Source organism: Ricinus communis, chromosome 3, assembly GCF_019578655.1.
Source record: "Ricinus communis isolate WT05 ecotype wild-type chromosome 3, ASM1957865v1, whole genome shotgun sequence".
Classification (NCBI taxonomy): Eukaryota; Viridiplantae; Streptophyta; class Magnoliopsida; order Malpighiales; family Euphorbiaceae; genus Ricinus; species Ricinus communis.
The window spans coordinates 27,990,454-28,018,159 of NC_063258.1; the positions used below are offsets into that span (position 1 = coordinate 27,990,454).

A 27,706-nucleotide genomic window follows, 5' to 3' on the forward strand; every position below is an offset into this window, starting at 1 on the left:
CTTACTGTAATTAAATCTTAACTATTGTATTTTCTGCAGTAGTGTACTTGGTATCTTATATTTTAATTTAGTCTATTAAAAATTATGGAAAATTTACTTGTAAAAGTTGGATGATTAATTTAACTATGTGTAGATTTGTGAGTGAAATGTTGGTTTACTTTAATAGTATATAATAATATATGTGTTTATTTGGATCATGGGCTAATTAAACTTGCTACGAGTTTCAGTGGCCTTATATCTACTCATTTCCCAGTACGGGTTACGGGCCCATAGATCATATCGTAATAGTCTCTCCATATAAAAAGAGCATTTTAAGAGACATTTTCTTTTTATTTTTTAATATATATTTTTTTATTTTCTAAAATCATTTTTATGCATTTTGATATATTTTTAAATTTTTTTATCACATTTTTAATGTAATTATTTTTACATAGCGCTTTTCTATTCTCTGATGATATAAGTGTGTTTTTAATATATTATTTTTTATTAATTATTTAATTAAAACTTTCATCGGTTTATTCATATTATTAATTTATTCACTTTTAACAATATAAATTTAAATTTTTAAATTTTTTTTTTATTTCTTTCAAATATTTTATTAAAATAAGTAGTATCAAATACTAAAATCTTCATAATCCATAAAACACTAATTATAATGAAACTTAGTAACTGATAATTTATGATATATAATTATCTAATATTTTAATATTTTATTAGTATCTATATAAATAAATTATTAAGACATTTAATATTATTTTAATAATATTTTAACCTACCAGAAGGCGGGCACTCGTCTAGTTTATGTTCTAAAGTATATATTTAGTTTTTAATTTAATTTAATATATACACACATTTTATTTTTAATTTAATTTTTTATACAACTAAATTTTATTTATTGGTAATATTTTATTACTTTTATGTAAATATATACAAATTATTAAATAAAAACATATATAAAAGATATTAAAATATTATAATAAAATGAATTCATATATTTATTAAATTATATAAAATATTAAAATATTAAACTGATTAGATAATAAAAGTTGAATAGTAATATACATTTGCCTTAATCTTTCAATCATGCTACTAATTTAATTAAACTTATTACTTATATTTACGGAATATATTTTATTCTATTATTAAATAAGAAATTTTATTATAAATATAGAAAATAAATTCTTAATTTAACATCATTTTTGCCTAAATTTAAATCATTATATATACATATCATTAAATTTAATTTAATTTAACATCTTATTTAAACTAATATCATTAAATAAAATATGTGAGTGCTCAACTTTTCTATTTAGATTAATTATTTCGTATTTAGTAAAATTAGAGAAGATCCACAACCATTTTTTAAAGAATTTTCTTTCTTTAATATACTCTTCGATTATAAAAGACCAAAAATAATATTAACTCATTAAATAAAGCTAAATCTTAATTCTAACAAGCATAATTACTAATTGAATCATAAATTTTATATTTTTTAAAAATTATTCTAAAATAAATATATATATTTTTAATTATTTAAAAATATTTTTATAATAATTCTTAAAATTTTATAATAAAAAATAATATTATATTTCAATTTTACTTATTAATGTAAAAGATCAGTGAGTCAATAATTTTATTTTTGTTTACGTTTAGATATAAAATATGTAATTGAAAATACACAAGTGAGATTTTTAATGATCATATATTATTAAATTTATGATAAATTATTTTTATTGATTCATAATTGTTATTCTCTTAGTAAATATAATTGATTTTTCATGTAATTTATTTTATTTTAAAATTTTAAAATTATCATAAAAGATATTTTGAAAATAAATATTTATTTTAAAATTTTAAAATAATTGAATACAATTATTAAAAAATATAAAAATTATTGAAAAAAGTAAATTTCAAACATAGATCAAGAGCTAACCGAAATATCATCGCTCTCTCTTCTCTGATAAACGGTTCTGTGCTTTACAATGTCCAAACCCAGTTCATCTCACTCAACCCGCTCCTCTCTTCGACAACCATAAACCAAACCGGAAGGGTTTTACAGAACCTTGAACCAAACCCAGTTAAACCCACTTCTTCTCCTTTTGTAGCATGATTATCGCTTACTAAAGTAGCAGCAGTAATCTCTCTCTCTGGGCTTTACACAGAAAACCAATTTTCTTTATATTCCCAAATGCTTATACCGCAGCCTTGCTTTTCCACTCTCTACAACCAGCCTACACTGAGCCATGAACTTTCCCGCCACCACTGCAACTCCTTGAGCACTCCAAGTACAAATCTTTCACTTACAAATCACAAGTACTACGCTCGAAAACCAGGCGCTTCATTGTTTGGTGCTGTACAGTGTCGTGCCCAGAAAAGAAGCACGCAAAATGAGATTCAAGAAGACCAAGAAAGTGTTATTGATTACGATAATTATGAAGATGATGATAATGGATTCTCGGCTCGGACAAGATTTAGAGGGAGAGATGAAGAGAGAGATTATGATAGAGACCCTGAATTCGCTGAAATTCTAGGGAGTTGTCTTGATAACCCACAAAAAGCTCGAGATAAAGTAAGATTCTCTTTTCTTTTTTAAGTTTGATTTTATCTCGTTCTCGGTTACTACTTGTGTTTGGGTTAGTGCTTTAACAGTTTTAGTTGGTGGTGTTACTGATAAACATAGAGGACGTATGGACTCAGTCTTTTATGTTGAATGCTCTTTATTCCAGTCTTCGGTTGTTATTAATCAATTATCACTTGAACGTCTTAATATTACCAAAAATGTAGAGACCTAGTTTTAATGACTCAAATTTTTTGTATTAATTATATCTCTTAAATTAGTGTTTTGTAGTTTCGGCAGTAATTGTGTTTGTGAGAGAAAGGAAAATAAACTTAAAGGCTCCATCTCTTTTTATGCTACATGGTCCTTTTGCCAGTTTTGTATTGTAATTCTTATTTGAGAAGATGGTAAACTTTTTTAGATGGAGGATAGATTGAGGAAGAAAAGGCACAAGGTTGTGCAAACAAAGACAGGTTCAGCTACACCTATGAAGGTTTCATTCAACAAGTAAGTCGCTATGCTTTTCACATGTCCCTTTATGCTGCATGAGTGTTGTTAAATGTCCATCATATTTGAAGGCTAGACTCCACAATTTTGTTCAGTCTGAAAGTCTGAATTATCCTTGTCATTTGGGTACCTTTCTTTGTAGTATCATCAAAATTGTGCAAGGTAAGTAGAGTTTTGAATATTACAACCCATTGTTTAAACTAATTTATGCAATAGTATTAGGTTTCCACCTTCGTGGAAAGCTACTATTTTACTGAGAGTTTGAGACTATGGAAGGAAGTTAGACAGATCAAAAGAATAGCCTTGTTGCAACCTGTAAGCGCTCATGCTGACACTTCAAGAATGAAGTCTGCCATCATAATATCACCAATTGAAGAAATGATGGATATTATTACAATCTATTTCAACATGGAATTATGGTGCTATATATGGATGCTCAAAAGTCATTGTAGAACAAAATGGTGTTATTTTTGTCTTAACTTAGAACACATCGTTACTTTCAGTAACTTGCAGAATGCAAGTACCTTTTGTTTTGGAGATGTGGATTTAGAGTAAATTATATAAACTCTGTCATTGAACTTTACTAAGTGATCACACTTAAATGAAGATCTTTAGGGACTGTTTATGATATAGTGGATCACAAAGCTACCGTTTGTAAAAAGTATCTACCTCTATGGGGTTGCCTGATCATTTTACTTGTTGATTGATTCTAAATTTGTTCTATCACTGAATGTTCTTGAAAACCTTTTCCATATTCTGGGGACAGCTTCTACCACTTTAAGACCTCCACGAAAAGTGACTTTTCCGACATGTATATGACTACCATTTATTTTTTCCCTTTCATATTTAAAAATGCCTTTGTTTCTTGTTTCTAAATGACGTATCAATGCCTTTCATCACTGCTTCAGTTTTATTAACTTATTCTCTGGCTGGCATCATCAGATTTGATTTCTCAAACTCATACATATGGTTTGAATTCTATAATGCCCCACTGGAAAAAGATGTCACCTTAATTTGCGATGTAAGTAGCTTCTGTTAAATGTATTTTTGATGAAATTAAAACCACATGACTGAATTTCAACCATTCAGTTGATCTGGCTCGTATGCAGACAATTCGGTCATGGCACATCATTGGACGCCTTGGTGGATGCAATTCCATGAATATGCAAGTAAACTTGCTTAACTTTTTCCCATTTGAACTGTTTTAACTATGGGTGTTCATGTTATTTTGTTTTAGTAAATGCATTGAGAAGTGAGGTGGCATTTTGTATTTGCCTAAAAGTGATATATTACTATTGAGGTTTATAAGGTTTATTTCTGAACAGTAGAACATACACTTGGCACTGATGTTAAATTTGTAGTTAGCAGATAGTTTTGTTCTTTTTAGCAAAGGAAAAATGCAAGTGGATAGAGTCGATTATTTCTCACATTTTTGTGCTTTGTAGTTGTCACAATCAACTTTTGATAAAAGACCAAATTATGATGCTATTCAAGGAGCAAATGTGACACCGGCCACATTTTACAACATTGGGGATTTAGAGATTCAAGACAATTTGGCGCGTATATGGTATGAAGATTGCTTTGAGTATCTAGTTGATGGGCATGAGAATATTGATTTTCAGTATATGATTATGGGCACCATCTGGCTTTAGCTCATGAATGTTGACCAAAATTTCACAGGATGGATATTGGGACTTCTGAGCCATTGCTTCTGGATGTTTTTATCAATGCATTAACACAGATAAGCTCTGAGTAAGCTATCCGCGTCCATCCTTTTATCTCCATTTGAATTTCTCATGAAGTTTGCCTATTCTTCTAACTCGCATCTGAACACACTGTAAACGTCACATTTAGTATTAGAATTCTCAGAGGGTTGTAGCAGTCCACTTCTAGTTACCAATGCTGAAGAACTTGACCATATAAGAAAAATCACCCTTGTTCAATTCAAAATGTTTTGTTATGTTGTCATTTGCTTAGAACTCAGGCCTATGTGTGTGAACTTGCAACGCATTCCTATCTTTAACTATTAGGTTTTCATTTGGCAGCTATGTAGGAATTAAGCAGCTGGTGTTTGGTGGATCTGAATTTGAGAATTGGAAGGAGAACTTGACATCAGAGGATGCCGGTTGCAGCATCCACAAGATCTGAAATTACATTCTGACTTCCAAGGACAATCTCTGAGAGCACTTTTTTTTTTCCCTTTTTTTTTTTTTCTTTTCCTTTCTTTTCCAAATTTTATATGCATATGGGAGTAAAAACGGATAAAAGGTTAGAACCCCAAGTAGTTTTGTAACAGCAACAAGCTTAGATATGATGTGTGATTGGTTAAGGAGGTATATTAGAAAAGAGTAATGAATTAGCATCTAGCATTTGTCGAGACAGATTTTGTTCGTATTCTTTGATGGAAGAGCTGGAACCTGCTTTGCGGTTAAACACTGGGCCATCAATACTTACACGAGATGGATAAAAGTAGGAAGTCTTGTTGCTGCGTGCATGTGCATCTCTGACAAAATAATACTAGTAGTGGTTCACAAGCGAAAAAAGAAGAGTGCCAAAACACAGAAGATATAGAAGACTATATTGATGAGAAAGCCATTAGCAACTATTCCACATCAAATCTTAGCAATAAATGCATGTATAGCTCAAGCATTTATATGACAGCCTCAATTCACTAAACTAGAGCATCTCTAGCGCCCATTGACAGCGCCACCTTCTGGAAGATGCATCAACGTCCCAAAGACTAGACAATAAAACAGTTTTAGACAGGACGCAACTTCTGTGCAATTAGCTTTATTTCTTTGAGCCTTTCATCAACCAATTGTTGCAGCTGCTCCTTTTGATTTGTTTGATTTTCATCCATCTGAATACTGCCTTCACTCCCTGACCTGAACATGACAAATGACATCTCTGGATTATAGTAACTCGGGACTTCAATCACCTGCTTTCCACCACTTCCAGAGTCTTTTCCTAATATATCAGCCTTCACACGATTTGAAATGATTGTCGCAAAATCCTCCATGCCCTTATCTTCAGAATCAAGGCCTAGATAAATTAGTACCTCCCAGCACTGAAGAAACTGTTTCCTGTTGATTTTCAAAGTTTTCCTAACAGCATCTATTGCAGTTGAAGGTGGAATGAATCGAGGGACATGCGCTCTCTTTGATAACTTTCCCTGTTTCAAATTTGAAACAGCTGAATTAATTGCATCTTGGATTGCATCAAATGCAAGCAGCCGTTGTATGTCAACACAAGTGCGCACGTGTTGGAAGTGATCTAGTGGCTCTTCAACTGTGAAGTCATAAACATCTTCAGATATGGCGACTTTGTTGACCACCTCAACAAGTTGACGACCATAACCTTTGTGTTGGTAAGGAGGCAGCACCAAGATCTGCTACCAATAAAATAAAATAAAATAGAACTATTAAAATTGCCATGGGTATTCAAGAGGGATGCATATTTTCCCAGATAGCGTTAAAAAATCCTTATGCAAAAGACAAGGCTGTTAAGTCAGCATGTCTACCAACTTAAAAGCACCAAAATGGAGGAAACTGAACCTGACTGAGTCGTAGTCGTGTTTTATCAGGGTAATGATAGAAGCGATAAACTGCTGTAAAACCTAGCAGCCTATGTTGAATGTCCCCCTGCTCATCATTTTTCTCATGGATCAGGACAAATAACTCCCATCCTGGATCAGCTACATCAATAGGGTTGCTCCCTGATTAAGAGAAATGACTTTTCAGAACCTGAATTTATTGCTAGGCTGCAAGAAAGTAATTCAACAAAGATTGCTTTGATGACCCAGGGAAATTACCATCAATAAGAAGAAGAACAAGAGGGATCAAGCGACTGTAAAGGTGTCCAGCACCTGTATTGCCTATTGCCATGCGGAAAACCTGACCCAATAGCAGAGCGCATTAAAGCATGGTACTCTTTCAAACATAGAGCTTCTACAAAATGAATGTGCCAAAAGGGAAGTATAAGAAGTAACAAGCAGCAACTGCTTATTTTGGTCAACATCTTTTCGGCCAACAAGAAAACAATAGAAAAATGCAAAACAAAAGTGAAAGTGACGTGGATTTGATTACACCTGTTCACAAAAGCATAGGCAAAATGAATCTTAAGAAAAAATCTGTCCAAGGTACAGAACCATGCTTCTTTTGAAGTATATTACTAACAACTTGGCATCATAGCATGGCTAACTAATGTTTGACATTGACGATCCTGTAACACAACATATTTCTCTTGGTTGGGAAGGTACCCTTTGGACGCCAAATGCCAGAAATAGGAATCTGTAATCTTGGATTCTTACTGCTTAAACATCAGGGAAAACAAAATAATGTTATGCAGGGTAAGATTTATCACCAATCATACCCAAATTGTATCCACATCAAACCCTAGCCTCCCAATTTCATCAACTAAGTTTCAGAATCTGTGGTCCTATTTCAACCAATAATATAACATGCAAAATGCCACAGAAGCAATTATTATTTTTGCTATACAAGAATATGATAAGACTAAACATGTAAGAATCACCTTCATATCGGATGTAGGTTCTCCTAAATGACTTTCACCAATGTATCCATTTGAGGCTTTATGATGGAATATCTCCCCAGTTGAGACGATGGATCTGACAACATTTAATACCATGATATTGAGAAAACAAAACAAGGTATCTAAGAAAAAAAATAAATTGACAATTAATCATAGACAGTTCATCCATAGCATATTACCTAATCAAATGACTCTCTGCAGAAAATGATCGAAGGAAATCATCCTTATTCTCCACAAGAGTCTCAGCAAAAATTCTCTGTACAGAACAACTAGCTCAGCAGAACCATGATGATGAAAAAACAAAAAATGGGTTTAAAATGGGACTAATATATACCTGAAGAGCATTTTTGAGGTCAGTGATCCCTTTACCTCCCTAAAGCACAGAATAACAGCAATCATTGGAATACAAAATATACAAAACCAAGATCACTTCCTAAATTAATCTAATTGACGACAGAATTGATATATAAAGTAAAAAAAAAAATCTTATTACTCACATCAGATGTGCTCTCATATGTAATATCAGCATATGCATGAAATGTTAAGCTGCTAATCCAGATTGTTATCTGCATGGAATATAGTTAAAAGAATAGAGCATAAAACATCTGATTTTACAAAATAAACAGCATAGTACAGAAACTGTAAACCGGTCAATTGTGCTAAACTATTTGCTCAAAAGGTAAAATGAAATCATTGTAATTATGTGCACTGTGACAAAGATGAAAAAAAAAAAAGGCTTCAATTTGAGAAAAAACCATCAATTACCTTTAACCCCTGATAGCCATAAATTTTCCCAGCCTCATCGAAAAAGCCATTCAGGTCAACTGGGGAAATGCAGAAACTGTCTGAAGCACCCACTTGTTCCCTGCTAGAAACTATACACCAAGTATTAAGGAACATATTAAAAGAAAGGTAGTAATCTAGATTTTCAAAGGAAGTGAGGGGAAGCAGCAAAGAAAGAGAATATATATCATCAGAAGCAGACTAATGCAAATTTAAATCAGCCAGCTAACAATTAAAACCAAGCATGAACATAACTACAATATGCAAGGAGTCAAATTGATGAGATATATGCATGAACTGTGGGAGGTGGAGGGTGGCGTGATTTTTACAATATGCCCTTCAAAATTTTCCTTTGTATTTTAGCTACCCTCAAGAATCAGTCTGATTTTACCTTCTGAACTCTAAAAGCTTTTAATTTTCCCTATAAGTATTGCATATTTTTAGCATAGGCTCCTAAAATTTTGTGTTTATGTGTCAACTATTTATCACTTTTCTTACTGCTCTTCTGAAAGTTTGCTTTGACTCTACCTCAACCATTTTTAACCACCACAACCACCACCGTGCATGCAAAAGCAAATTCAGTTCCTTTTAAGCTGAAGCTAGCACAGAGAACTTTATACTAAGGACTAAGTATATCTTAAAGCTCAGTCTTAACCACAAGGATATTTTTATTACTATGGATCTTCTCCGGGCAGAGAAAACATGATTGCAAGCTCATGCCTGTTATCAATAATCTAAAAGCTCTAAAACACAACAGGAAATATACCCACAGAAAAGAAAAGCCCTAAATAAACATAACATTTCTCTCAAAAAGGATACTGATTGACAAAAGAAAAAGAAACAGGCAGACTATCGGGAACTCTAATCCCTCTTTGATTATCTTGTACCAAACAGAGTCGAGTAGTATGACACGCATCAAACAGGTAGTAAAAACCCATTTGTGAGTGACATTCAATCGAAAGAGCTAAATAAAGCACATAAGGTTATAGAAAGAGCATTAGAAAAGAAAACCATACCCATGTAAATTGTAATGCATTCATTGGCCTCGATTCCAGAATCTGCAACAAATAGAACATTTTAGAAAAAAGAAAATTAAAATAGAAAGAAATGAAGCAGCAAAACTTATTTAGCTAGCAACAAAAAAGTTCAAAATATGAGAGCTGAGTTAGACACTAACTCACCGACGTTCGAGAAGCCAACACGCCTTCGTTTCTTGGGTTCGGTGGTCGGATCGCCGGTTGATTGTTGCTTCTGCCCCATAATTCGGTAGGTAAGGTTTAGGGTTAGATTAGGGTTTTTAAAAGCGGGAAATGAGGAAAGACTGAGGCGGGAAATTATACTGTGCAAACCGTAAAAGGGATATTCAGGCCCTATTTATACTCCTATAACAGTGCTACCAAGTGAGCTGGGACTGGGACTGAGGGTCACAGGAGGCAAAATTGCGCGCTTCTCAGTTTGCTTGAGCGCGATAATACAGCATGCGCTAAGAATCTATTTGGGCTTCATATTGGTCCGTGTTGAAGTCTTAGAACTCTGAATCTAAGAGCCCATCTCAAAAGTTAGATTAGTTTTTAATTTGATTTTATGTTTCAACCATGAATTGTTTTTCTTTTCTTTTCTCCATAAAGAGGTATAAAATTTCTATTTGTTGATAGAAAAAGTCTATATTTATTTCTTAGGATTACTAAATTGAATTAAGAATCCAAAATGGGCTTTTAAAATTTAAGTAGTCTACTACACCATGATTAATAATTTTATTTAACTAAATACATAAAATACCTTTTTAGAATTTTATTTAAATTTAAAAATATTTTATATAAAATAATTCAAACTTAAGAAAATAATATATTGTCCTTATCCTTTCCATATGTGGAGTGGAGGCTTTCAAGTCTTAAGAAAATATGTTTTTCTTAATTTTGATTATATGACACTTAGAATTGGTTTATACAGAATATTTTATAAATTTATTAAAATTTTTAGATAACAGAATGTTACATTTTTATTTACTAAACAAATCCTAACATAGTTCGCCAAAATACAAGAAATGTTTGTCACTAACACAAATAATTTGATCAAGAGAGCTCCAAATGAGCCAAGCTGAACCAAATCGCTCATAAGTCGTACTTAAAACCAACTCAATAAAAACTCGTTTGCTTATTTAACAAGACTCCACTTATAACCTAGACGACGCTCTAATAAAATTAAAAGAACTATCGACTAACAAATGTAAGAAAAAGTATATAAATGCATATAGGCCTGGCACATATGATTATGATAATGGTATGGATTCTTTTTTTCTTTCTTTTTCCGGAAAAACTTCCAAAAAGGAAAACAAAATCAAAGGCAAACGAAAGTCGAAGGTTCTCATTTCTCAACTAACGAGGAAAAGGCTTTTCCAATACATTTAAGTAGAAAAAAGCGACCATAAAACTGAAATCCTCTTAGCATATCATCTCAATTTCTACCACCAATCTAAACTGCCTGCCTGTTTCTCTTCTTGACACCAGACTTCGCAACCTTAAGGCTCCTCTGAACGGCACTCAATCTAGCAAGGGCTGCTTTCTTCAAATCTGGCCTGTAGTAATTATCTCCAACCTGAAAATAAGAACCAAGCACCTGACAAGTCAGAATTTTGCCAAGCTAGCTAGGCACAAACATGCAGCAAAGTGTTAATAAAAGAGGGTAGAGCTGACAATGAATGCATAAACTGACGCTGAATCAAGCACATAAAATTACAACAAACATTAGAAATTCTAAAAAATGCATAACCACACAATGAAATTTCATCGAAATTCAAAGCTCAGAAGCCAAGCGTAACAAGTATATCTCACTGAAGAACCATCAACAGATGACAGCTCTTCTTACATGTTAGCTTTTCATCATTGCTTAACAAAATCAAATCAGTTGCAGGTCATTTCCACTAAAAGAAGATAAAACCAATAGCAGGTGTGGTAAAAAGCCAGTGAGACATCTTAAGATAGACAACGAATGCATAAAGCATAAAGCCAAATAGAAACAAAGATATGACGTTGAATCAAAGCACATATAATTACAACAATTCAAAGCTCAGAAGCCAAGCGTAACAAGTATATCTCACTGAAGAACCATCAACAGATGATAGGTCTTCTTACGTGTTAGCTTTTCATCATTGCTTAACAAATTCAAATCAGTTGCAGATCATTTCTGCCAAAAGAAGACAAAAAGTGAAACATCTTAAGATAGCTAGGCTTGGTAGTAAACGGACTGACATGAAGAACTAAAACATTCCTTGATTTAGCTAAATTCATCAAAACTTATGGCTCATACAGAAACAAGCACATAGACAGTAACACATTAACATTATCTACTTTGACATCAATTATATCCAAGCAAAGTCAAGTGCCATAATAAGTAAAAATCAATTTTAAAAACACAACGCCTACGACATGTTTCATTGATTGCACCTGATTACTAACAGCCTTAGCCATACGGCGAAACTCCTTCCTCATAACGGACTTATGTAGTGAACTAGCAGGCTTGTTCTGCTTCTTAGTCTTAGTGGTAGCAAGTACCACAGATAGATCTTTGCCTCCTGGCTGAATACTAACAGTTTTCTTGTTTGCCAAACCTGAATGGAAAAAGAAAATCAATAACAACACGGATTCCAAGAAAATGAAGTCAAAATTAGGGTTTTGTTGTGTATGTACCGGAGTGCTTGTAAGAGTTGAGATTGTAGAGATTGTTGCTTTCCTTGCTAAACTGGACGCTAGCGTTGCCTCTACCAAATTCTTTCACGAGAAAAGAATTATTCGTCTTCACGATCTCCCAAATCAACTGCCCTGGAACTGTGGCCATTTTGGACTCGCCTGTTTCAAGAATCAAACACAATCAAAGACCACACCGGATCGAGAACAAAGGAAACGAAAACGACGGCGCACTGGACTTACTGCTAGCGGGGGGAGAAAGAGACCGGCGGAGATGCGGGGAGGGTTCAAAGTGGTCTGCATCTCTATTTAATGGGTTAATTTATATGTTTAGACTCTTTCAAAACCCTAAATTGTAAATGGATTAAAACAAGGACTTAAGGCCTGTTGGGCCTCATAAAAAGCCCAATCAAGAATACAATTACAAAAATGCCAATTGACTAAACCTCGCCGTTCTGGTGTTTGGCTTTCGGTTTTGTGTAGGTTGATTGCAGAGAGACAGATAGCAAGAGAAAAAAAGAAAGAAAAAAAGAAAAGAAAGAATGGGGAGGAGGATATTAAACGATGCGTTGAGGGCAATGGTGAATGCAGAGAGACGAGGAAAAGACAGGGTTCAATTGCAACCTATTTCAACAGTCATGTCTTCTTTTCTCAAGATTATGAAAGATCGAGGTATTTCTAAATCCACGTCTTACTATGAGAATGATTTTTCAATCTTGTATGAGACTGACTGTAAGCATCAAGTCGAGTGAATTCTAATTATTCTTGTGAAATATGAAAAGTTTGCACTTTTTAGCATCGGTTTGATTTATGCCTCTTTTTACGTGTCTTGCTTGTTGCCACTGGGAGAACAGTGTTGTTCTGTGTCTAGAAGCTAATTGAACTATCGTTAAAACTCGAGTGGAAGGTAAGCAGAATCCTGATTAGTATGTTACTGATTTAATTATCTGGTACAAAACTAGCTACGATAATTAGCTCAATGAAACTTTATGTACCATATTTTGCTAGAGGAATGCTCAACAACTTTATCAATTACAGGGTTTAAGTAGCTAGCAATATTGCTACTTTTCTTGTGTGTTGACATATGAAACAATACTTCTAACATTGTGTTTGATTCGGATCTTGTACAAAATCCATAGAATTTTAGTACAATTCATTTGCCTTTGATTTTTGAATTAGAACTAATTTCAAATGAAATGAATTCTGTGTTTGGTTTAAGTATTTTGAATATACTAAACACGCTAAATTTGGGTTAGAAATGAATTCCACATAAATTTATGGAATCCATTTATACCAAACACTGTGTAAGTATACTTTGGAGAGACACCTTGGCCTGACTCAGACAATACTCCGTTTTGGTTTGACTACGATAGAAAAGTTTGTCCATGCCATAAAGCTCTTGCCAAGAGAATACATCAAGTTGCATTTTTTATTATGACCAATACATCCTTTGTGTTTATCTGAAATTTGCAATTGCACTTATCATAGCTATATTTCTTGAAAATGTGACTTGACTAGTGCGGGATATAGTTTCTTTTCCTGTACTGCATTGTAATTTTCTTCTAATCACTGTGGTTCGAGTCGAGCTTTTAAATATTCTTCTGCATGCACAATTTCAATGCTTTAACAGTTTTATGTGATTCTTTTTAGGATATATCAAGAACTTTCAGGTGTATGATCCACATAGAGTTGGGAGGATAACAGTTGAACTACAAGGCAGGATAAAGGATTGCAAGGCTCTCACTCATAGGCAAGACCTCAAGGCAAAAGATATAGAAGCATACCGATTGCGAGCACTTCCAACACATCAGGTTCATTTTGAATCTTTTTTAGGTTTTTTTTTTTTTTAATCTCTCAATTAGAGAAGTGTATACCTTTGTTTGTTTGGTTGGTTTTAAAAATTTTACTTAATATGTATTCTTCTATCTCTTCTTCGTGCAGTATGGTTATGTTGTTATAACTACTCCAGATGGTGTACTGGACCACGAACAGGCAATTGAACGGAATGTGGGTGGGCAGGTTCTTGGTTATTTTCATTAGATGTCTGTCCGTCCTGCATTTTTTGAAACTTCTAGAGGGTTGATGTAATATCTACTGTGGATTGAAGTCTAGAATATTTGTATTGAACTATGATGAACCTTAGGAATAACTTTGATATCAAATATATCTCTCCAGTAATTAAACTGCGATTGAATAGTTATGATGCGTCGCCTGTACTAAATTTGAGTCAGCTGTTTGTTATCTGGGACTCTTATCTGCAATTCCTCAGATAATATTGTCATTTGGTAAATTTTCTTTTAATTTCATCAGTTTTTGTTGTGACTGCTACATAAGACAAGCAGGCTTAAAGAGTTGATCTGCCAATCTTCTTCTAATTGAGAAATTAAATCTCGTTTTTGTAAAAGTGACTTTAACTCTTGATTGCCAACAGAAGTCACCACATCCGATCGTTACATGGTCTATACCTCCCTAGGCCAGGGCCTGTTGGTTGATACCGAGAATTATATTGTCACGTTGTCATACCATTACGAAGATCAATTTTCAGCTGAAAGGATTACATGGGTAAAAAATGGCATGCAAACAAACCTGTAACTTCATCTGTTTAAATCATCTTAAAGTGCATCAGACAATACTTTAGATAACATTACAAGCTCGTGAAATCATGGAGATGATGCACTTTCACTTGAAACTCCGCAGAGGAAGTAAAATGAGTTTAATGTTCAAGCAGAAGATTAATAAAGTCGCCTGCAGATTGTAATTCCATCACCCAACGACGCATGTGAGATTTGGATACGAGAATCAGCTGCAAACAATTTGTTGAGTTCAATTGTAAGCTGTCTGCCCATTCTCATAGCCTCTGGGGCTTCCTCTTCAGGTATAGCAACTGTCCCTCCCCAAAGAGTGTTATCATAGACTACTATTCCACCCACCTTCAGCAATTTTAGTAGCCTCTCATGGTAGTTCCAATAATTGATTTTGTCAGCATCAACAAAAGCAAAGTCGAAACTGCCTTCATTTCCATGCTGCAGAAAAACACAAAGAAGAAACCTACTATAGATTAAAGAGAATCAAATTCGAGAGTAAGTGAAACTGTTGTAAGGCAAAATTATGAGAGTTCTGGGACATGTTATACTTGCATCTTTCAGTAGCTTATCAAGAACTGGCAGAGCCTCAGATTCCATGAAGTCAATTTTGTGCTCGACACCAGCTTTTCTTATGATTGGTAGTCCTATGTCATATGTCTCGCGATTGACATCTATGGCAGTAATCTGCAGAGTTACACTTCGATTTAATTGGCAGTTTTCACTGTAGTTGTAAACATTAAGAGGCGAGAGAAAAGTGTTTACAGGTGCTTACAGAATGCAGTGCTAATAAGATTGATGTGTCAGATTATGTAGGTCTATACAGCAGTGTCAGATTGTTATTTGATTGCTCTAGATAATGCTGAATTTCTTACCTTACCATCCTCAGGGATTGAAAGAGCCGTGAGGAGAAGGGAGTACCCAGTGAAGACTCCCACTTCTATTGTCTTTTTCGCATTTACTAGCTGCAAAAGCAGGGCTATTAACTGCCCAGCATCTGGAGAAGTGGCCATTCCAGCCCTGTAGAATGACAAACTTACTGCTTAGGAAGTGCTACGAATAAGGAAGGTACAATGATCTTCTGTTGAAGAGTTTAACCATTGTTTGGCACAGGAAATTCACAATACGTTAGATAATAGAAGAGAAAGGGACTACTGCTAACTATACACATAGAATTTTCCTTTTGTTTTTTTTTTTTTTCAATGATTACCTCGGATGACTAGCAGTGATATTTCTTAGCTCTCTAAGAGGCTCAGTTTCGCGTGGGTACACACTAGCCTCCAGCACATACTATAATCAAAGAAACCATGAGATAATGAACATGAAAACCTAAATCAAAAGAGACCCACTACACTATATAATATATATATATTTTACAAATATACCTGATACAACTCTTCACTTTTCAATAATCCCTTCGACATGGCAACTTAAAACTGCTTCGCACAAACCTAAAATGAAACAAGAAAAGCCATTTTTTAGAAACCTTTTGGAGAAAGCTCCTTCTTTAAGAAACATCATTTTTAGACTAGTAAATCAACGTCACATTCTGTATTAGTATTACTATTGCAACATAATGGAACCAGATTTTAGAGATAGCAGCTGTAAGTACCTTGTGTTCAATTAAAGAGAAAAAAAAAAACATCTGAAGAATGGAAAATATAATAGACTGAACTAAGCAGAAGCAACTGATATGCAGTTGTATTGTAGCGAAGAAACAATTCTTATTCATATAAAATGATTTTAATTAGAAAATCGAAACAGGATCAGATTGGCCTACCGATCAAATAAGGTAATTAATTAAAATATATGAACACTGGAAAACAGTGTTAGATTGAGGGAGAGAGGGGGCAAATAGTACCAGTGGTGATTGTGACGGAGGGAGAGGGAGAGCGAGAGCGAGAGCGAGAGAGAGTCCTCGGCGTTGAATTTTGAATGCGAATTAGATTATTATATAAAATAAAACGGTGACATTTGCAATGCTCTCTACTCTTTTTTTTTTTTTTTGTTTTACATTATTTCTACTCATTTTTATGTTTGAAGAAATTTCACTCAACCGTGTACGTCAATTCTACTGCTTAGGTGGCAGGGTGACGTTTCTTTTTATTTATTATTATTATTTTAGTCGTTATATATTCTGAAATTATGGTTAAGATTAAGAAAAGATTAACATTTTTTGTTTCTAATCCTAAAAAGTCCAAATAATGATAATAATAAATGAAATACTCAAGTTAATTTCACGTTCAATCCAACGGTTCAAAGCAACATCCATAGCTATGAAACTTGAAACTGGTGGGATTCAAAGGCAAGAGAAGTGGTAGATCATCTTGGATAACCAGATTGTAAGATCAAGAACCAGAATTAATGCCTTTACAGTACAATTATTCTCTTTTAAATTTAGACCAATTAGCACCTGTATTTAGCATTACGTACAAAATGAAGAAATATAGCATTTATATTGAATATCACCACACAATGCAAACATATATATCACAAAAATTTGAGGTATTTCTCATGGAAATGAAAAATAGTTAATCAAGTTACACCTTATTAACGTAAATATCCTATCTTTTGCCCCTTGTTGGTGTCTTTATGTTTAGCAAACTGCGAAAAGAAAAAGAAAGGAAAATCAGCAAATGCGCCTGCAGATGGTGATGCCATCACCCAACGAAGCATGTGAAATTTGGACCCGAGAATCAGCTGCAAGGAATTTGTTATGTTCAATTGTAAGCTGTCTGCAGAATCTCAAATGCTCTGGAGCTTCTTCTTCAGGCACAGCAACTGACCCTCTCCAAAGACTGTTATCATAGATAACTATTCCACCCACCTTCACCAACTTTAGTAGCCTTTCATGGTAGTTCCAGTAATTGATTTTGTCAGCATCCACAAAAGCAAAGTCGAAACTGCTTTCATTTCCATGCTGCAGAAAAACAAAAAATATAGATTCAAGAAAATCAAAATATCAAGTGAAAATGTTGCAAGGCAAAATGATGAGAATTCTGGGACATGTTATACTTACTTCTTTCAGTAGCTTATCGAGAACTGGTAGAGCCTCAGATTCCATGAAGTCAATTTTGTGTTCGACTCCAGCTTTTCTTATAATTGGCAGTCCTATTTCATAGGCCTCACGATCGACATCTATGGCGACAATCTGCAGTGAAACACTCTGATCTGATTGGCAGTTTCCAGTGTAGATATAAACGACAAGAGGAGACGAGAGAAAGGTGTTTTGCATGAAGGAGTCAGGATTTTTATTTGATTGCTGTAGATAATGCTGAGTTTCTTACCTTACCATCCTCAGGAATTGAAAGAGCCGTGAGGAGAAGGGAGTACCCAGTGAAGACTCCCACTTCTATTGTCTTTTTTGCGTTTACTAGCTGCAAAAGCATGGCCATAAACTGCCCAGCATCTGGAGAAGTAGCCATCTTAGCCCTGGAAAATCACAAGCTCATTATCCTTGAAAAAGGCGACGATTGCTAATAAGGACAGTGCCAAAACTATATATATATATATATGAAAGCATTGCTATTTGTTCCAGGATTAGATTCATGTTTACATCAAATTAGTGAATGAATAATGATTACCATGGGTGATTAGCAGTGATATTTCTTAGCTCCCTGAGAGGCTCTGGTTCGCGTGGGAACACACTAGTCTCCAGCACATACTGTAACAAAACTAGACCATGACATAACGGACATAAAAAACCTAAAATGAAAAACAGACCCACTAGACCATATGTGTTATATACATACCTGATACAGCTCTTCACTTTTCAATAATCCTTTCTGCATGCTAACTTAAAACTGCTTCACACAAACCTTAAAATGAAGAACGAAACAAAGAATAGACTTAATTAGAAGCAAATTGATCCAAAAAGCTGAAAAACTAAGCAGTTGCAGCAGAACAGTTCTTATGCAAATAATATGGTTTTCTTTTTAATTTGAAAAAAGAAAAATGTTAGATTGGCCTACCGATTATAAGCTAATTAATTAAACATATAAAGACAGTGAAGAACAATATTAGAATGAAGGAGATAGGGATTATGCACGTAACATAGTTATCTATATATATATATATATATATACATATAGTCTTAGTTTTGTATGTGGGTGGTAGTGGCATCACAAGCTTTTGTTGACTTGGTATTCTATGCCTATAGGTTAGTAACGATTTAGTTTATTAATTATATTAATTACAAAGATGGGAAACTCTTTTCGCCGTGCTCTTTTAGCGGTGCTATTAATTAATTAGTAATTACTAGCTAATACTATTGATCCTGCAAATTCAATTTCTGCAAACACCAATCACTGATTGAATCGGTAAGGGTCACTATCTTTAGAGGTAGATCTCGAGTTATAAATAACAACTAAGGCTGGCATAGGGACAACTTCTTGATTTAATTTTTTTCAATTTTTGGTTCCATAAGGAAAATGGTGACCAGAAGAGACGCGTGGGGATCGATGAATCAAAGGTGACGATGTTAATAATATTGGGTACTCTGCATGGTTTAGGCGATCCCCAAACGTGTAGTATATGTATTTCAGGGAGAACATTGACTGGGAAGTTCCCAACTCTCGAGTTTCAAACTAACATCTTTTGTTTGATGTGTAATTAAGTTGAGTGCCCTTCTCTTCTCTTTTGATGATGTGATCCCTTTCAAACTAACATTCTCACCATCATGCAGCACAAGGTCAATTGTGAGACAGTGACATTTTAATTAAGGACATCGAAATAAAATACAATCAACTATGTAATTTAATAAAAATTGGCAATATAAGACAATGAAACAAGTATTTAACTACTATTTTTTGTTATAATAAAGAAAATGTTATGTGACTAGTCATAATTATATTTTAATAAAGTCATATAAGATTAAATATACTATTGAGTCTAATAATTTGGTTAAAATCTAATTTTGATGGTCGAGATTCAAACACTAACAATCAGAATTCGGCTACATATTGTCGAGATTAAATAGTTAAGTGAATAGTCATCGCTAATTGGCTGCTAAAATTTAATTATTGGTTGCCGAAATCTAATGATTTTAATCATGAGATTTTTAGTAATTGATAACCGTAATAAAAATAAAAATAAATATTAAGTAATCATATATTCATCTATTTACTATATATTAAATATTACACAAACAAAAGGTAATTAATTCATGAATTACTTCTTATTATATTATAATTTTTGTACATTGCTAGATGATAATAATGAAATATATTATATGCACATGATTTCGTCTACCAAATATGGTCTAATCGGTTTGATTTGTTCTTAGACTGGAATGGGTTTGATTTGTTCTTAAATTGGCATGTCGGTTGTTTGGCAATAGTTTGTTGATCACTTTATTTAATGATATAGTTTTACTTGCACGCAATCTTGAATGAAAAGAAAAGGAAATTGGAAGAAAAGAAACGATGACCCGCAATTCTTTTATTCAATATTTCAAGGTTTATTTTATAAGAACCATAAATTCCACCATTTGCATCTATTACATTTCATTTTTTTTAGATTGGGGATTATTTTTTAATAACGACCTAATTTTTAGATTTGACTGACTATTTAATCGAACTATGTTCACATTTGTCAAGGAATCAAATGGTGGTTTGCTTGTACTCTTCGGACCCAACACCGGGCTTCCTTGTTTTCATTTATTTACGTCCTTAATTTAATATTTCTGCAGTAGAAAAAGGTCAGGTTCTGCTTTAATTAATAGGGGTTGAAATTATTGCCCTTCCCCTAAATAGCGACAATTTTAAACAGGGTAGCAGCTCAAGGAAATAAGCACTGCATTCGCAATTGAATTATTAACATCAAAGCTTTTATTCAATACAATGACAAATACAAATTCATCTCATCTCCAATCTCAATACAATCAAATATTACCCTCTGACTCAGTGATGGTAAATGTGTTTATATATCACGAAATATACAGCCAACAGATGTAGAATAGGAAGGCTATTCATGTTACAACCCCCCTGACAGTCACTGAAAAAAATAACAAATATGCAATGAAAATCTATATTCCCTGAAACTTGTAAACCTCATTCCACAAAGGCATGCTCAACGCAGAGGTTGTAAACTGGGATACTTCAGTAAGACTACCTATCTTTACAGTAACTGGATTTATTGACGATTCTGTCGAAGAGACAACAGGTGCGCAGTTAAAATATCATAGTCGGGAAGTTTCGGGTGCACATGACTGGCTTTATTAATAGAATTCTCTCTCGACGGAGGATCGGCAGGTGAACTGGATGTCTTTGTACTTTCAGCACCACCTGTCCTAGGAGAAAGATTGGAGGGTTGCTCCCTGGCCGATGACTTTGGATATTCCTCGCGCGAGGACCTCTTGGATTCTGGAATGAACTTAGATGATTCAGCTAATTTAAGCTGCCCAGATCTTTCCCCGTATTCTGGACTGTTGGATTGAGAAGGGTGATTTTGTCGAGTATCCTTAGGATAGTAACTCTTGGAGGACGACTCCTCATGCACAGACCTTTTGTAAGGCGAAACTGGCATTGAACTAGTTTGTTCTGATGATTTACCCTGCTTGAAACTTGACTGGTAATATGAGTTCTTAGTCTGAGAAGGGGGCTTGATTTGAGTTTCAGTTGCGTATGAACTCACTGAAGATGACTTTTCTTCCACAACACTGTCTGCAGTCACTGAAGACTTGATAGGTACCCTGGACTTCGAAGAAGAATTTTTCTCAGAACTTGAAAGAGGAGTTTTTGTCCGTCTAGAAAATCCTGGACCCAAACGACTTTTGCTGGTTCCAGTCTCTTTAGGAAGATCCTCTTCAGAATCACTCTTATCTGAGTCAAAATAACTCCTTAAACCTGGTTTTTTATTCCCTTCACTGCCTATATTACGAATATCAGGCTCTTGACTACTGGCAAGAGTCTGTTGGGGGAGTTCGTCATCTGACTCATCATTGCTGGCATCAGAATATGGAGCTGGACTTCCAAAGGTCGCATTTTTATGTACTTTTTGGTGCACCAACTGTCCCTGTGATTCTTGATCGTGAGCTCCAGAGACAATATCAATGTTGAGGGATGAAGAGGGCTGCTTAATCCTGGTATACTTGTCCTCCTCTATATGTTTGGACACTGAAGAACTATTTGATGCATTCCTGCGATATGGTGGATGCCTATAGCCCTTATTCCGAAAGCCGCCTGTCAATATTCCAAAATTCAACTCCTGACCACTTTCCAAACTCGAGTATGTAACAGGTTTCCTATCCTCTAATGTATCCAGTGATTGGTATTTTTGAACATCCTCATTGACTAATGATACTGAATTTTCATTGTGATTGGAACTTGATTGGGATTTTTCTAGTATACCAGAAGTCTGATTGGTGTGCAAGTAACCATAACTGTACTTCCTATCAGTTTCAGTTTGAGCACCAACTTCAATTTCTTGGGTTCTCTGAGAATGCACTTCTACCTCTGAATCAATTGCAGAAGGCTTTGATCCCATGTTTTCCTTTTCTGCGAGTGCAGATCCTTTCAAATGAGGTTTTACATTCCCCGTTTTCTCAGGGTAACTGGAGCTATCATCATTAAGAAAAGTGCTAGTTCGCTTATTTGCAACAAGCTTAGACTCATCCAGCTCCCCTTCACTTCCTGAGCTTGGGCCATCTGAATCGTCAAAAGTCACAGGTAACAAGTCATCTGCTTGTGAAGGAATGGTATCACTTCTCGAGGATTCAGAAAATACATTAGTTGAATGCGAGTCTGAGGCAAAAGGTGACTGTGAACTGAAATTTCTTAATGACTCTTGCATACTCAGCCTGGGGCTTTTAGCACTTGTACTTGCTAAAAGATAAGAAGGTGGTTTTCTACCTTCTGGAAAGTAGTATGAACTACTATCTTGGCCATTAAATTCGCCCTTGCCATCAAACTTTAATTCATCATCATCTGACCCAGAATCATCAAAAGAAGCAGCAGGATAGCTGTATGAATTTGTATCATTGCTATCTCTTTGAATTTTTCCGTCATCAAAAACAAAAGGTTCCTTAACAGCTTCTTCTGTAAATTTCCGTGAGCTGAAACTGGAAAAAACATTGTGATGAGAATGAGGGTGAGAGGAACCATTGCTAGACTGTTTTCTGATGCTTGCTTCTTCAAAATAACCAACATTCTCAGACTTCAGTCCATTATCCACTTCACTTGCAAATTCTACCTCAGATTCACTAGATTCTCTCTTCATATTTACCTCACCAAAAAGGTCATTCTTCTCCAATTCATATGAGGTCTTTCTAGAATGCCTATGGGCCATTTGCACATCATCCAACTGTGGATGATCAATAACAGAACTATTGCTGTAATTTGAGGAAGCTGACTGGCTAGATTCATTAGAGCTCTTGAGAATGTAAAACCTTTCAGCCAAACTCGCCAGGTCATCTAGTTCCTTTTCAGAACTTTGTTCAAGATGCATCCTGGAATTACTTTTACGAGATGCATTATTTACTGGAACTTGACCAAATTCTTCATCTTGCAACCTTGACTGGGCATGGTTTTGAAGTCCATTTTTTGACCTGAAAGCAGAAGCCTTGATTGACTCTGTGGAGTGCTGCCTCGATATCCTTCCTTGGCTTGAAAGTTCTGCAGCAGCCCTGGCAGCCAAACTTGCTAGTTCTGCAGATTCAGCAGCTGCCTGTGCAGCAGTAGTAGCATCCTTGAATTCCATATTCCAACCCTGCCTACCAGTGGAGAAACTACTCTGTTCCGAAACATATGAATGCCCAAATTCCACCGATTCAGACCCAGTTCCTGTTACAGCCATATATTTAAGAATAATAGACAAAGAACAAGAAGTAGGAGAAGCTAATGTGTTGTTGAAAAAGAAACAAATTTCAGAATGTTCAATTAACGAGTTGACATACCAAAAGGTCTTGGGTCAGGATGAGAAGTGCCAGATGGCATTGCCTTATTAGGATCAGCAGCAGTGGAAGGAAAAGTTTGGGAATGTGGTGATGATCTTGAATTCGAACCATATGAGTCAATTGCCGCATCATGCTTTTCATAGTGTCTGGAAGGAGTTCCAAAATTAGGAGGCCCCTTACTATTGGACAGCTCTTGGGTGTTCATTTTACTGGCCTGTTCAAATGTATTTGGTCCATTCTGCTCAAAGAAATTAACAAACAAATGCAAGCATTAAGCAAATGTAGCTCCTTGCAAATTTTATGTAGCTATGCTCTGCCAGAGCCGGAAAATGAGAACTTAAGAAAATAATCACTTCTACACATTTGAACTTACCAGCAAGTCATCAGGAGGCTTCATTTCTTCCTCTCCAGATGATGCAGGATCCCATTTCACATTATGTTCCTCAGCAATTGCACTCAGAATTTTCATTTTCATGGGACCATCAGGAGCTTTGGCTGATAGTTTTTCCACCAACTATGATATGATAACAAAAATGATCATCAACAAAAATAAAGGATAAGAGTCATTATTATTAACTGACACCAAAAAAACTTACCAGGCGGCTAACGCCACAGTCTGGACGTAATTCAACTGCTGCAGAGACGAATTCTTTCCCATATTTGGCTGTGAAATGCTTACGAACATCCATTAATTCTGGTACATCCGCACATCTCGGAGATGCAAAAAGTACACTTGAGATTGCTTCTTTCAAGTCAATGGGACAGTTTCTGGAATTACAGAAAAGAGATTAGCAGAAATTAGAAACTGATTCGCTGACAGAGCCAAACCCGTGAATCTTGTATGCCAATAGCCTACTCTCAACCCTCCACTCGAAAAACATACATGTGGACAAAAGCATTAAATGGATTATTTCACTATAACAATGAAGACCCGTTATCATTAAATAAAAGTGCTAAATGCATTCAGTATCAAATAAAATTAACGTACTTCTGTGATTCAATAATCTGCAAACGTGCAACAATAAGTTCACAGTATATTTCAATAAGATCATATGCTGCCAATGTCTTCTCTTCTCTAACCACATGCTCAACCTGCCATCCAAAATAGAAACATAACAAATTAGAACTTACTAGATATCAATGCAGATACCCCAAACAAGGCTAGCCAAACTACAAACAGTGTGAGACGTAACTGTTAAAGCAAAGAATAAACATCAAAAAGACTTCACTGTCAAGGAAGCATTTGACCACCCGCCAAAAAATTTCTAAGTAAACCACTAATATGAACTGTGACATTTACTTTCTTTCCGAATAACGACCTCCGTTAAACAAAAAAGAAAATACTAGTTACTTAATCAAACGACTGATACAATCTCCCAATTAAACTACTAGAAAAAAAAAAATTGCTTTAACAATTTGATAGTATAACAATTCAATATTAATTCAACTTTTACTAAAACCTAAGACCACTCTGGTTTTCTTTTTCAGGTCCTATATCGTGCTCAAAAGTCGAACAACAAATGAATAACATATCCTCTTTTACATAGTTGATAAAAAATTTGAGACACAGTCTCAACAAAAGAAGCTGCAACATACCCGAATTCTGGCAGTCCGGTCCTGCCCAGACTCAAGCAATTGTGCCAATTCTCTCTTTAGTTGCTTAACCTGGGCATCTCTCTTATTCTTCAATAACTTTATACGCGACACCGCTAGTTTCAAAGCCGTTTTACTACACCGCAAAAACACAACTCAGAATCAATCAATTAATCCAATTGGTTACGTGCAACACATATTTCTTTTCTCTAAGCCAAACAGACTACAGAAAAGAAGACATATCAAATACACGAATTAAATTTTACCATTTTGCTGGCTTGAAGCTCTTGTGTAGCATAGCTGCTTTTTATTTTTAATTTTTCTTGCTTTGGACGAAAACGAAAGAGAAGAAGATATGAGAAAGAAGAGGAATTAGATGCGATTTTGATCGGTGTGTGCAGATTAATTGAGAGAGATCTTACAGATTAAGAAATAAAAATAAAATTGCGGAAAGCCAAAAACCATTGAAATTTCGCGGAATCTCTTTTAGCTTTTGCTCCCGTTAAAAACCAAGTCGGGTCAAAATTTAGTACGGGAAGGAACAGCAGATCAATCATGCAACTTATTTTTCTCCGTTGACCACATCACCCTTTTCATCTCTAAAAAGTCCATTTGAATTCCCAATGTAATTCCACGTGGCTCTCAATCAGGGTTCATCTCTCTGATCACTCTAAATATGACCTAATTATTTTATATTTTTAAATATTAATAAAATTAATAAATAATTAATTTTTTATTCTTACAATTGATTGTTATTACTGTTTTAATTATAAAATTAAGTTGATATATATAAATTAATAAAATTTTAATATTTAATATTAGTTTATAAATTTTAGAATATCAGTAAATTAACTATTTTTAGATATTTAATTTTTAAAAATTTTAAATTTGATATATAAAATTATTAATTAAATTTTAATATTGTAGAAATTGAAATATTAATATTGATATTACTTATTTCATAAAACTGAAATTCTATTATATAATTAAAAATTTAATTTATTATTAAATATAATATTAAAAATATAGTTTAAGTTGTTATTTTTAGATTAAAATTATAATCTAATTACAAAACTAATTTACTAATTAATATAATATTGAAATATAATTAATATATTATTTTTATGATTAGAGTCGGTGTTTAATTAATAATATAATTTATTAATAATATAATATTAAAATATAATTAATATATTATTTTTTAAAAATATGATCGATATTTAATTATAAATATAATTTATTATTCAATAAATTAATAGAAAAAATTTATAAAATTACATGAAAGCTTGAATTGCATATTTCAAAAATAATATATGATCAAAATAAATAAGTACATATATCAAAATAAAAAGTTTATGTTCTAAAATTAAACATACATGTCAAAAGAATTTTATACCTCAAATATATATGTCAAAAAGATTTTAGGTCTTACAAGTTAATAGATATACTATTTGATAAACATGTGTTACACAACATGTATTATTATTTTGACTATTTTATAAATATAATTTAATAAAATTTTAATATCTAATATAATTTATAATATTAAAAATAATAACAAGCTAACTACTTTTAAATGTCTTTTTTAATTTTTTTTAATTATTTATTAATTTAATATTATATAAATTAAATCTAATTTATTTACTATTTTTAGAATAAAAAATTATTATATAATTAAAAATTAATTTATTATTAAATATATTTAAGATGTTATTTTTGAATTAAAATTATTATATTAATTAAATAATAATTTATTATTAAATATTATATTAAAATATAATTATATGCTATTTGTTAAGATAAAATTAATATTTTATTTTTAGAAATAAGAATTAGTGTTTAATTAGGTATATAATTTATTAATTAATAAATTAACTTAAAATTTTATAAAATTATATATAGGCTTGAATTTTATATATTAAAAATAAATAAATATATCAAATAAAAATTTTATATGTCAAAAATTAAAAATACATATCAAAAAATTTAAATTTTAAAAATTAACATTATATATATATATATATATATATATATATATATATAGAGAGAGAGAGAGAGAGAGAGATTTGTTTATTGAATATTAAATTTTTGCTATTTATTTTGAATTAAATTATTAAGGTTATTTTATACAGAATAGGAAAGATCTTCGACTCAAAATTGTGTTACGATCTTTTAGCTGAAGATTGTCCAATGGTAACGAAGTTCTTTTGGGTGGTTAATGTACCATAGCATTAGCTTTAGTTTGAAGAGGCCCTTGACCTTGATGAAAACTTCTAGTGAAAAAAAGACTGTTAAAAAAAGACTCGTTGATGCTGTTCTTTTTATATCTGTTTCTTTCAAACATTTTATAATTATCCTGCTTAAGTGAGATGGTGCGTATAGTGACATTTGACCCACGTCAATAAATATATTGCACAATGTTGAATTATAATATAGAATTTGTAGGTTTCATTTAGTTTAACATATTTTTAAGGGTTTGCCCACAATTTCGTAAAATTTAAAAATGCTATTATATTCGAAAATCTTATTTATTTAAATAGTATATAAGTTAAGAAAA

At 33.4% G+C, this 27,706-nt stretch overlaps 7 protein-coding genes and 2 non-coding genes across 10 annotated transcripts; 2 read left to right on the forward strand and 7 right to left on the reverse strand.

The window, feature by feature from the left end:
• The first annotated feature begins 1,927 nt into the window (after positions 1-1,927).
• Positions 1,928-5,445, forward strand: LOC8265100. The gene is made up of 7 exons (XM_002514125.4): positions 1,928-2,569; positions 2,979-3,064; positions 4,007-4,085; positions 4,174-4,233; positions 4,510-4,631; positions 4,745-4,816; positions 5,110-5,445. The coding sequence occupies exons 1-7, from the start codon at positions 2,189-2,191 to the stop codon at positions 5,210-5,212; spliced, it is 903 nt and encodes a 300-aa protein (XP_002514171.1). The 5' UTR covers positions 1,928-2,188; the 3' UTR covers positions 5,213-5,445.
• A 173-nt stretch (positions 5,446-5,618) lies between these two features.
• Positions 5,619-9,875, reverse strand: LOC8265099 (histone acetyltransferase type B catalytic subunit). The gene is made up of 10 exons (XM_002514124.4): positions 9,580-9,875; positions 9,415-9,456; positions 8,381-8,490; positions 8,113-8,181; positions 7,950-7,988; positions 7,795-7,871; positions 7,598-7,691; positions 6,876-6,957; positions 6,619-6,779; positions 5,619-6,452 (listed from the first exon to the last, which is right to left on the reverse strand). The coding sequence occupies exons 1-10, from the start codon at positions 9,656-9,658 to the stop codon at positions 5,823-5,825; spliced, it is 1,383 nt and encodes a 460-aa protein (XP_002514170.1). The 5' UTR covers positions 9,659-9,875; the 3' UTR covers positions 5,619-5,822.
• A 792-nt stretch (positions 9,876-10,667) lies between these two features.
• Positions 10,668-12,461, reverse strand: LOC8265098 (60S ribosomal protein L28-2). The gene is made up of 4 exons (XM_002514123.4): positions 12,325-12,461; positions 12,085-12,243; positions 11,842-12,005; positions 10,668-10,993 (listed from the first exon to the last, which is right to left on the reverse strand). The coding sequence occupies exons 2-4, from the start codon at positions 12,230-12,232 to the stop codon at positions 10,871-10,873; spliced, it is 435 nt and encodes a 144-aa protein (XP_002514169.1). The 5' UTR covers positions 12,233-12,243; positions 12,325-12,461; the 3' UTR covers positions 10,668-10,870.
• On the reverse strand, positions 11,194-11,287 carry LOC112533971. The gene has a single exon (XR_003078298.1). It is a non-coding gene; the product is annotated as a small nucleolar RNA R24 (small nucleolar RNA).
• LOC112533969 lies at positions 11,460-11,553 on the reverse strand. The gene has a single exon (XR_003078296.1). It is a non-coding gene; the product is annotated as a small nucleolar RNA R24 (small nucleolar RNA).
• A 55-nt stretch (positions 12,462-12,516) lies between the features above and the next one.
• LOC8265097 (40S ribosomal protein S15a-5) lies at positions 12,517-14,277 on the forward strand. Its single transcript, XM_002514122.4, has 3 exons — positions 12,517-12,753; positions 13,732-13,892; positions 14,023-14,277. Exons 1-3 carry the CDS (start codon positions 12,624-12,626, stop codon positions 14,119-14,121), a joined length of 390 nt encoding a protein of 129 aa, XP_002514168.1. The 5' UTR covers positions 12,517-12,623; the 3' UTR covers positions 14,122-14,277.
• A 374-nt stretch (positions 14,278-14,651) lies between these two features.
• LOC8265096 (probable caffeoyl-CoA O-methyltransferase At4g26220) lies at positions 14,652-16,795 on the reverse strand. Of its 2 annotated transcripts, none has more exons than XM_002514121.4 (6): positions 16,525-16,795; positions 16,049-16,114; positions 15,874-15,953; positions 15,539-15,683; positions 15,219-15,350; positions 14,652-15,104 (listed from the first exon to the last, which is right to left on the reverse strand). In XM_002514121.4, exons 2-6 carry the CDS (start codon positions 16,085-16,087, stop codon positions 14,814-14,816), a joined length of 687 nt encoding a protein of 228 aa, XP_002514167.2. In that variant the 5' UTR covers positions 16,088-16,114; positions 16,525-16,795; the 3' UTR covers positions 14,652-14,813. The 2 variants fall into 2 exon arrangements, with proteins under 2 accessions (XP_002514167.2, XP_025012288.2); XM_025156520.2 differs by lacking the exon at positions 16,525-16,795 and adding an exon at positions 16,444-16,500.
• Positions 16,796-17,100: 305 nt separating this feature from the next.
• LOC8265095 (probable caffeoyl-CoA O-methyltransferase At4g26220) lies at positions 17,101-18,729 on the reverse strand. The gene is made up of 6 exons (XM_002514120.4): positions 18,635-18,729; positions 18,416-18,481; positions 18,248-18,327; positions 17,951-18,095; positions 17,683-17,814; positions 17,101-17,583 (listed from the first exon to the last, which is right to left on the reverse strand). The coding sequence occupies exons 2-6, from the start codon at positions 18,452-18,454 to the stop codon at positions 17,293-17,295; spliced, it is 687 nt and encodes a 228-aa protein (XP_002514166.1). The 5' UTR covers positions 18,455-18,481; positions 18,635-18,729; the 3' UTR covers positions 17,101-17,292.
• Positions 18,730-20,441: 1,712 nt separating this feature from the next.
• On the reverse strand, positions 20,442-25,650 carry LOC8265094. Its single transcript, XM_002514119.4, has 7 exons — positions 25,416-25,650; positions 25,153-25,285; positions 24,545-24,648; positions 24,153-24,324; positions 23,930-24,070; positions 23,557-23,794; positions 20,442-23,443 (listed from the first exon to the last, which is right to left on the reverse strand). Exons 1-7 carry the CDS (start codon positions 25,445-25,447, stop codon positions 20,796-20,798), a joined length of 3,468 nt encoding a protein of 1,155 aa, XP_002514165.1. The 5' UTR covers positions 25,448-25,650; the 3' UTR covers positions 20,442-20,795.
• Between the last annotated feature and the right edge of the window lie 2,056 nt (positions 25,651-27,706).

Excerpts from the sequence above, each read along its gene's own strand:
- LOC8265094 (XM_002514119.4), bottom strand. The coding sequence starts at position 25,447 with ATGCTACACAAGAGCTTCAAGCCAGCAAAATG. Across the intron at positions 24,649-25,152 it reads ACCGGACTGCCAGAATTCGG|GTTGAGCATGTGGTTAGAGA; the intron begins GTATGTTGCAGC and ends TTTGGATGGCAG. Across the intron at positions 23,795-23,929 it reads AGCCTCCTGATGACTTGCTG|AATGGACCAAATACATTTGA; the intron begins GTAAGTTCAAAT and ends TTCTTTGAGCAG.
- LOC8265096 (XM_002514121.4), bottom strand. The coding sequence starts at position 16,087 with ATGTCGAAGGGATTATTGAAAAGTGAAGAGTTGTATCAG. Across the intron at positions 15,954-16,048 it reads AAAGTGAAGAGTTGTATCAG|TATGTGCTGGAGGCTAGTGT; the intron begins GTATATTTGTAA and ends CTTTGATTATAG. Across the intron at positions 15,105-15,218 it reads TTGATAAGCTACTGAAAGAT|CATGGAAATGAAGGCAGTTT; the intron begins GCAAGTATAACA and ends GTTTTTCTGCAG.
- LOC8265098 (XM_002514123.4), bottom strand. The coding sequence starts at position 12,232 with ATGGCCACAGTTCCAGGGCAGTTGATTTGGGAGATCGTGAAGACGAAT. Across the intron at positions 12,006-12,084 it reads CAACTCTTACAAGCACTCCG|GTTTGGCAAACAAGAAAACT; the intron begins GTACATACACAA and ends TTTTCCATTCAG. Across the intron at positions 10,994-11,841 it reads CTAAGGCTGTTAGTAATCAG|GTTGGAGATAATTACTACAG; the intron begins GTGCAATCAATG and ends TCTTATTTTCAG.
- LOC8265100 (XM_002514125.4), top strand. The coding sequence starts at position 2,189 with ATGCTTATACCGCAGCCTTGCTTTTCCACTCTCTACAACCAGCCTACA. Across the intron at positions 2,570-2,978 it reads CACAAAAAGCTCGAGATAAA|ATGGAGGATAGATTGAGGAA; the intron begins GTAAGATTCTCT and ends AAACTTTTTTAG. Across the intron at positions 4,817-5,109 it reads TTAACACAGATAAGCTCTGA|CTATGTAGGAATTAAGCAGC; the intron begins GTAAGCTATCCG and ends TTCATTTGGCAG.
- LOC8265097 (XM_002514122.4), top strand. The coding sequence starts at position 12,624 with ATGGGGAGGAGGATATTAAACGATGCGTTGAGGGCAATGGTGAATGCA. Across the intron at positions 12,754-13,731 it reads CAAGATTATGAAAGATCGAG|GATATATCAAGAACTTTCAG; the intron begins GTATTTCTAAAT and ends GATTCTTTTTAG. Across the intron at positions 13,893-14,022 it reads GAGCACTTCCAACACATCAG|TATGGTTATGTTGTTATAAC; the intron begins GTTCATTTTGAA and ends TTCTTCGTGCAG.
- LOC8265095 (XM_002514120.4), bottom strand. The coding sequence starts at position 18,454 with ATGCAGAAAGGATTATTGAAAAGTGAAGAGCTGTATCAG. Across the intron at positions 18,096-18,247 it reads ATCACTGCTAATCACCCATG|GGCTAAGATGGCTACTTCTC; the intron begins GTAATCATTATT and ends GTGATTTTCCAG. Across the intron at positions 17,584-17,682 it reads TCGATAAGCTACTGAAAGAA|CATGGAAATGAAAGCAGTTT; the intron begins GTAAGTATAACA and ends GTTTTTCTGCAG.
- LOC8265099 (XM_002514124.4), bottom strand. The coding sequence starts at position 9,658 with ATGGGGCAGAAGCAACAATCAACCGGCGATCCGACCACCGAACCCAAG. Across the intron at positions 8,491-9,414 it reads ATGCATTACAATTTACATGG|TTTCTAGCAGGGAACAAGTG; the intron begins GTATGGTTTTCT and ends CTTGGTGTATAG. Across the intron at positions 7,872-7,949 it reads ACCTCAAAAATGCTCTTCAG|AGAATTTTTGCTGAGACTCT; the intron begins GTATATATTAGT and ends TGTTCTGTACAG.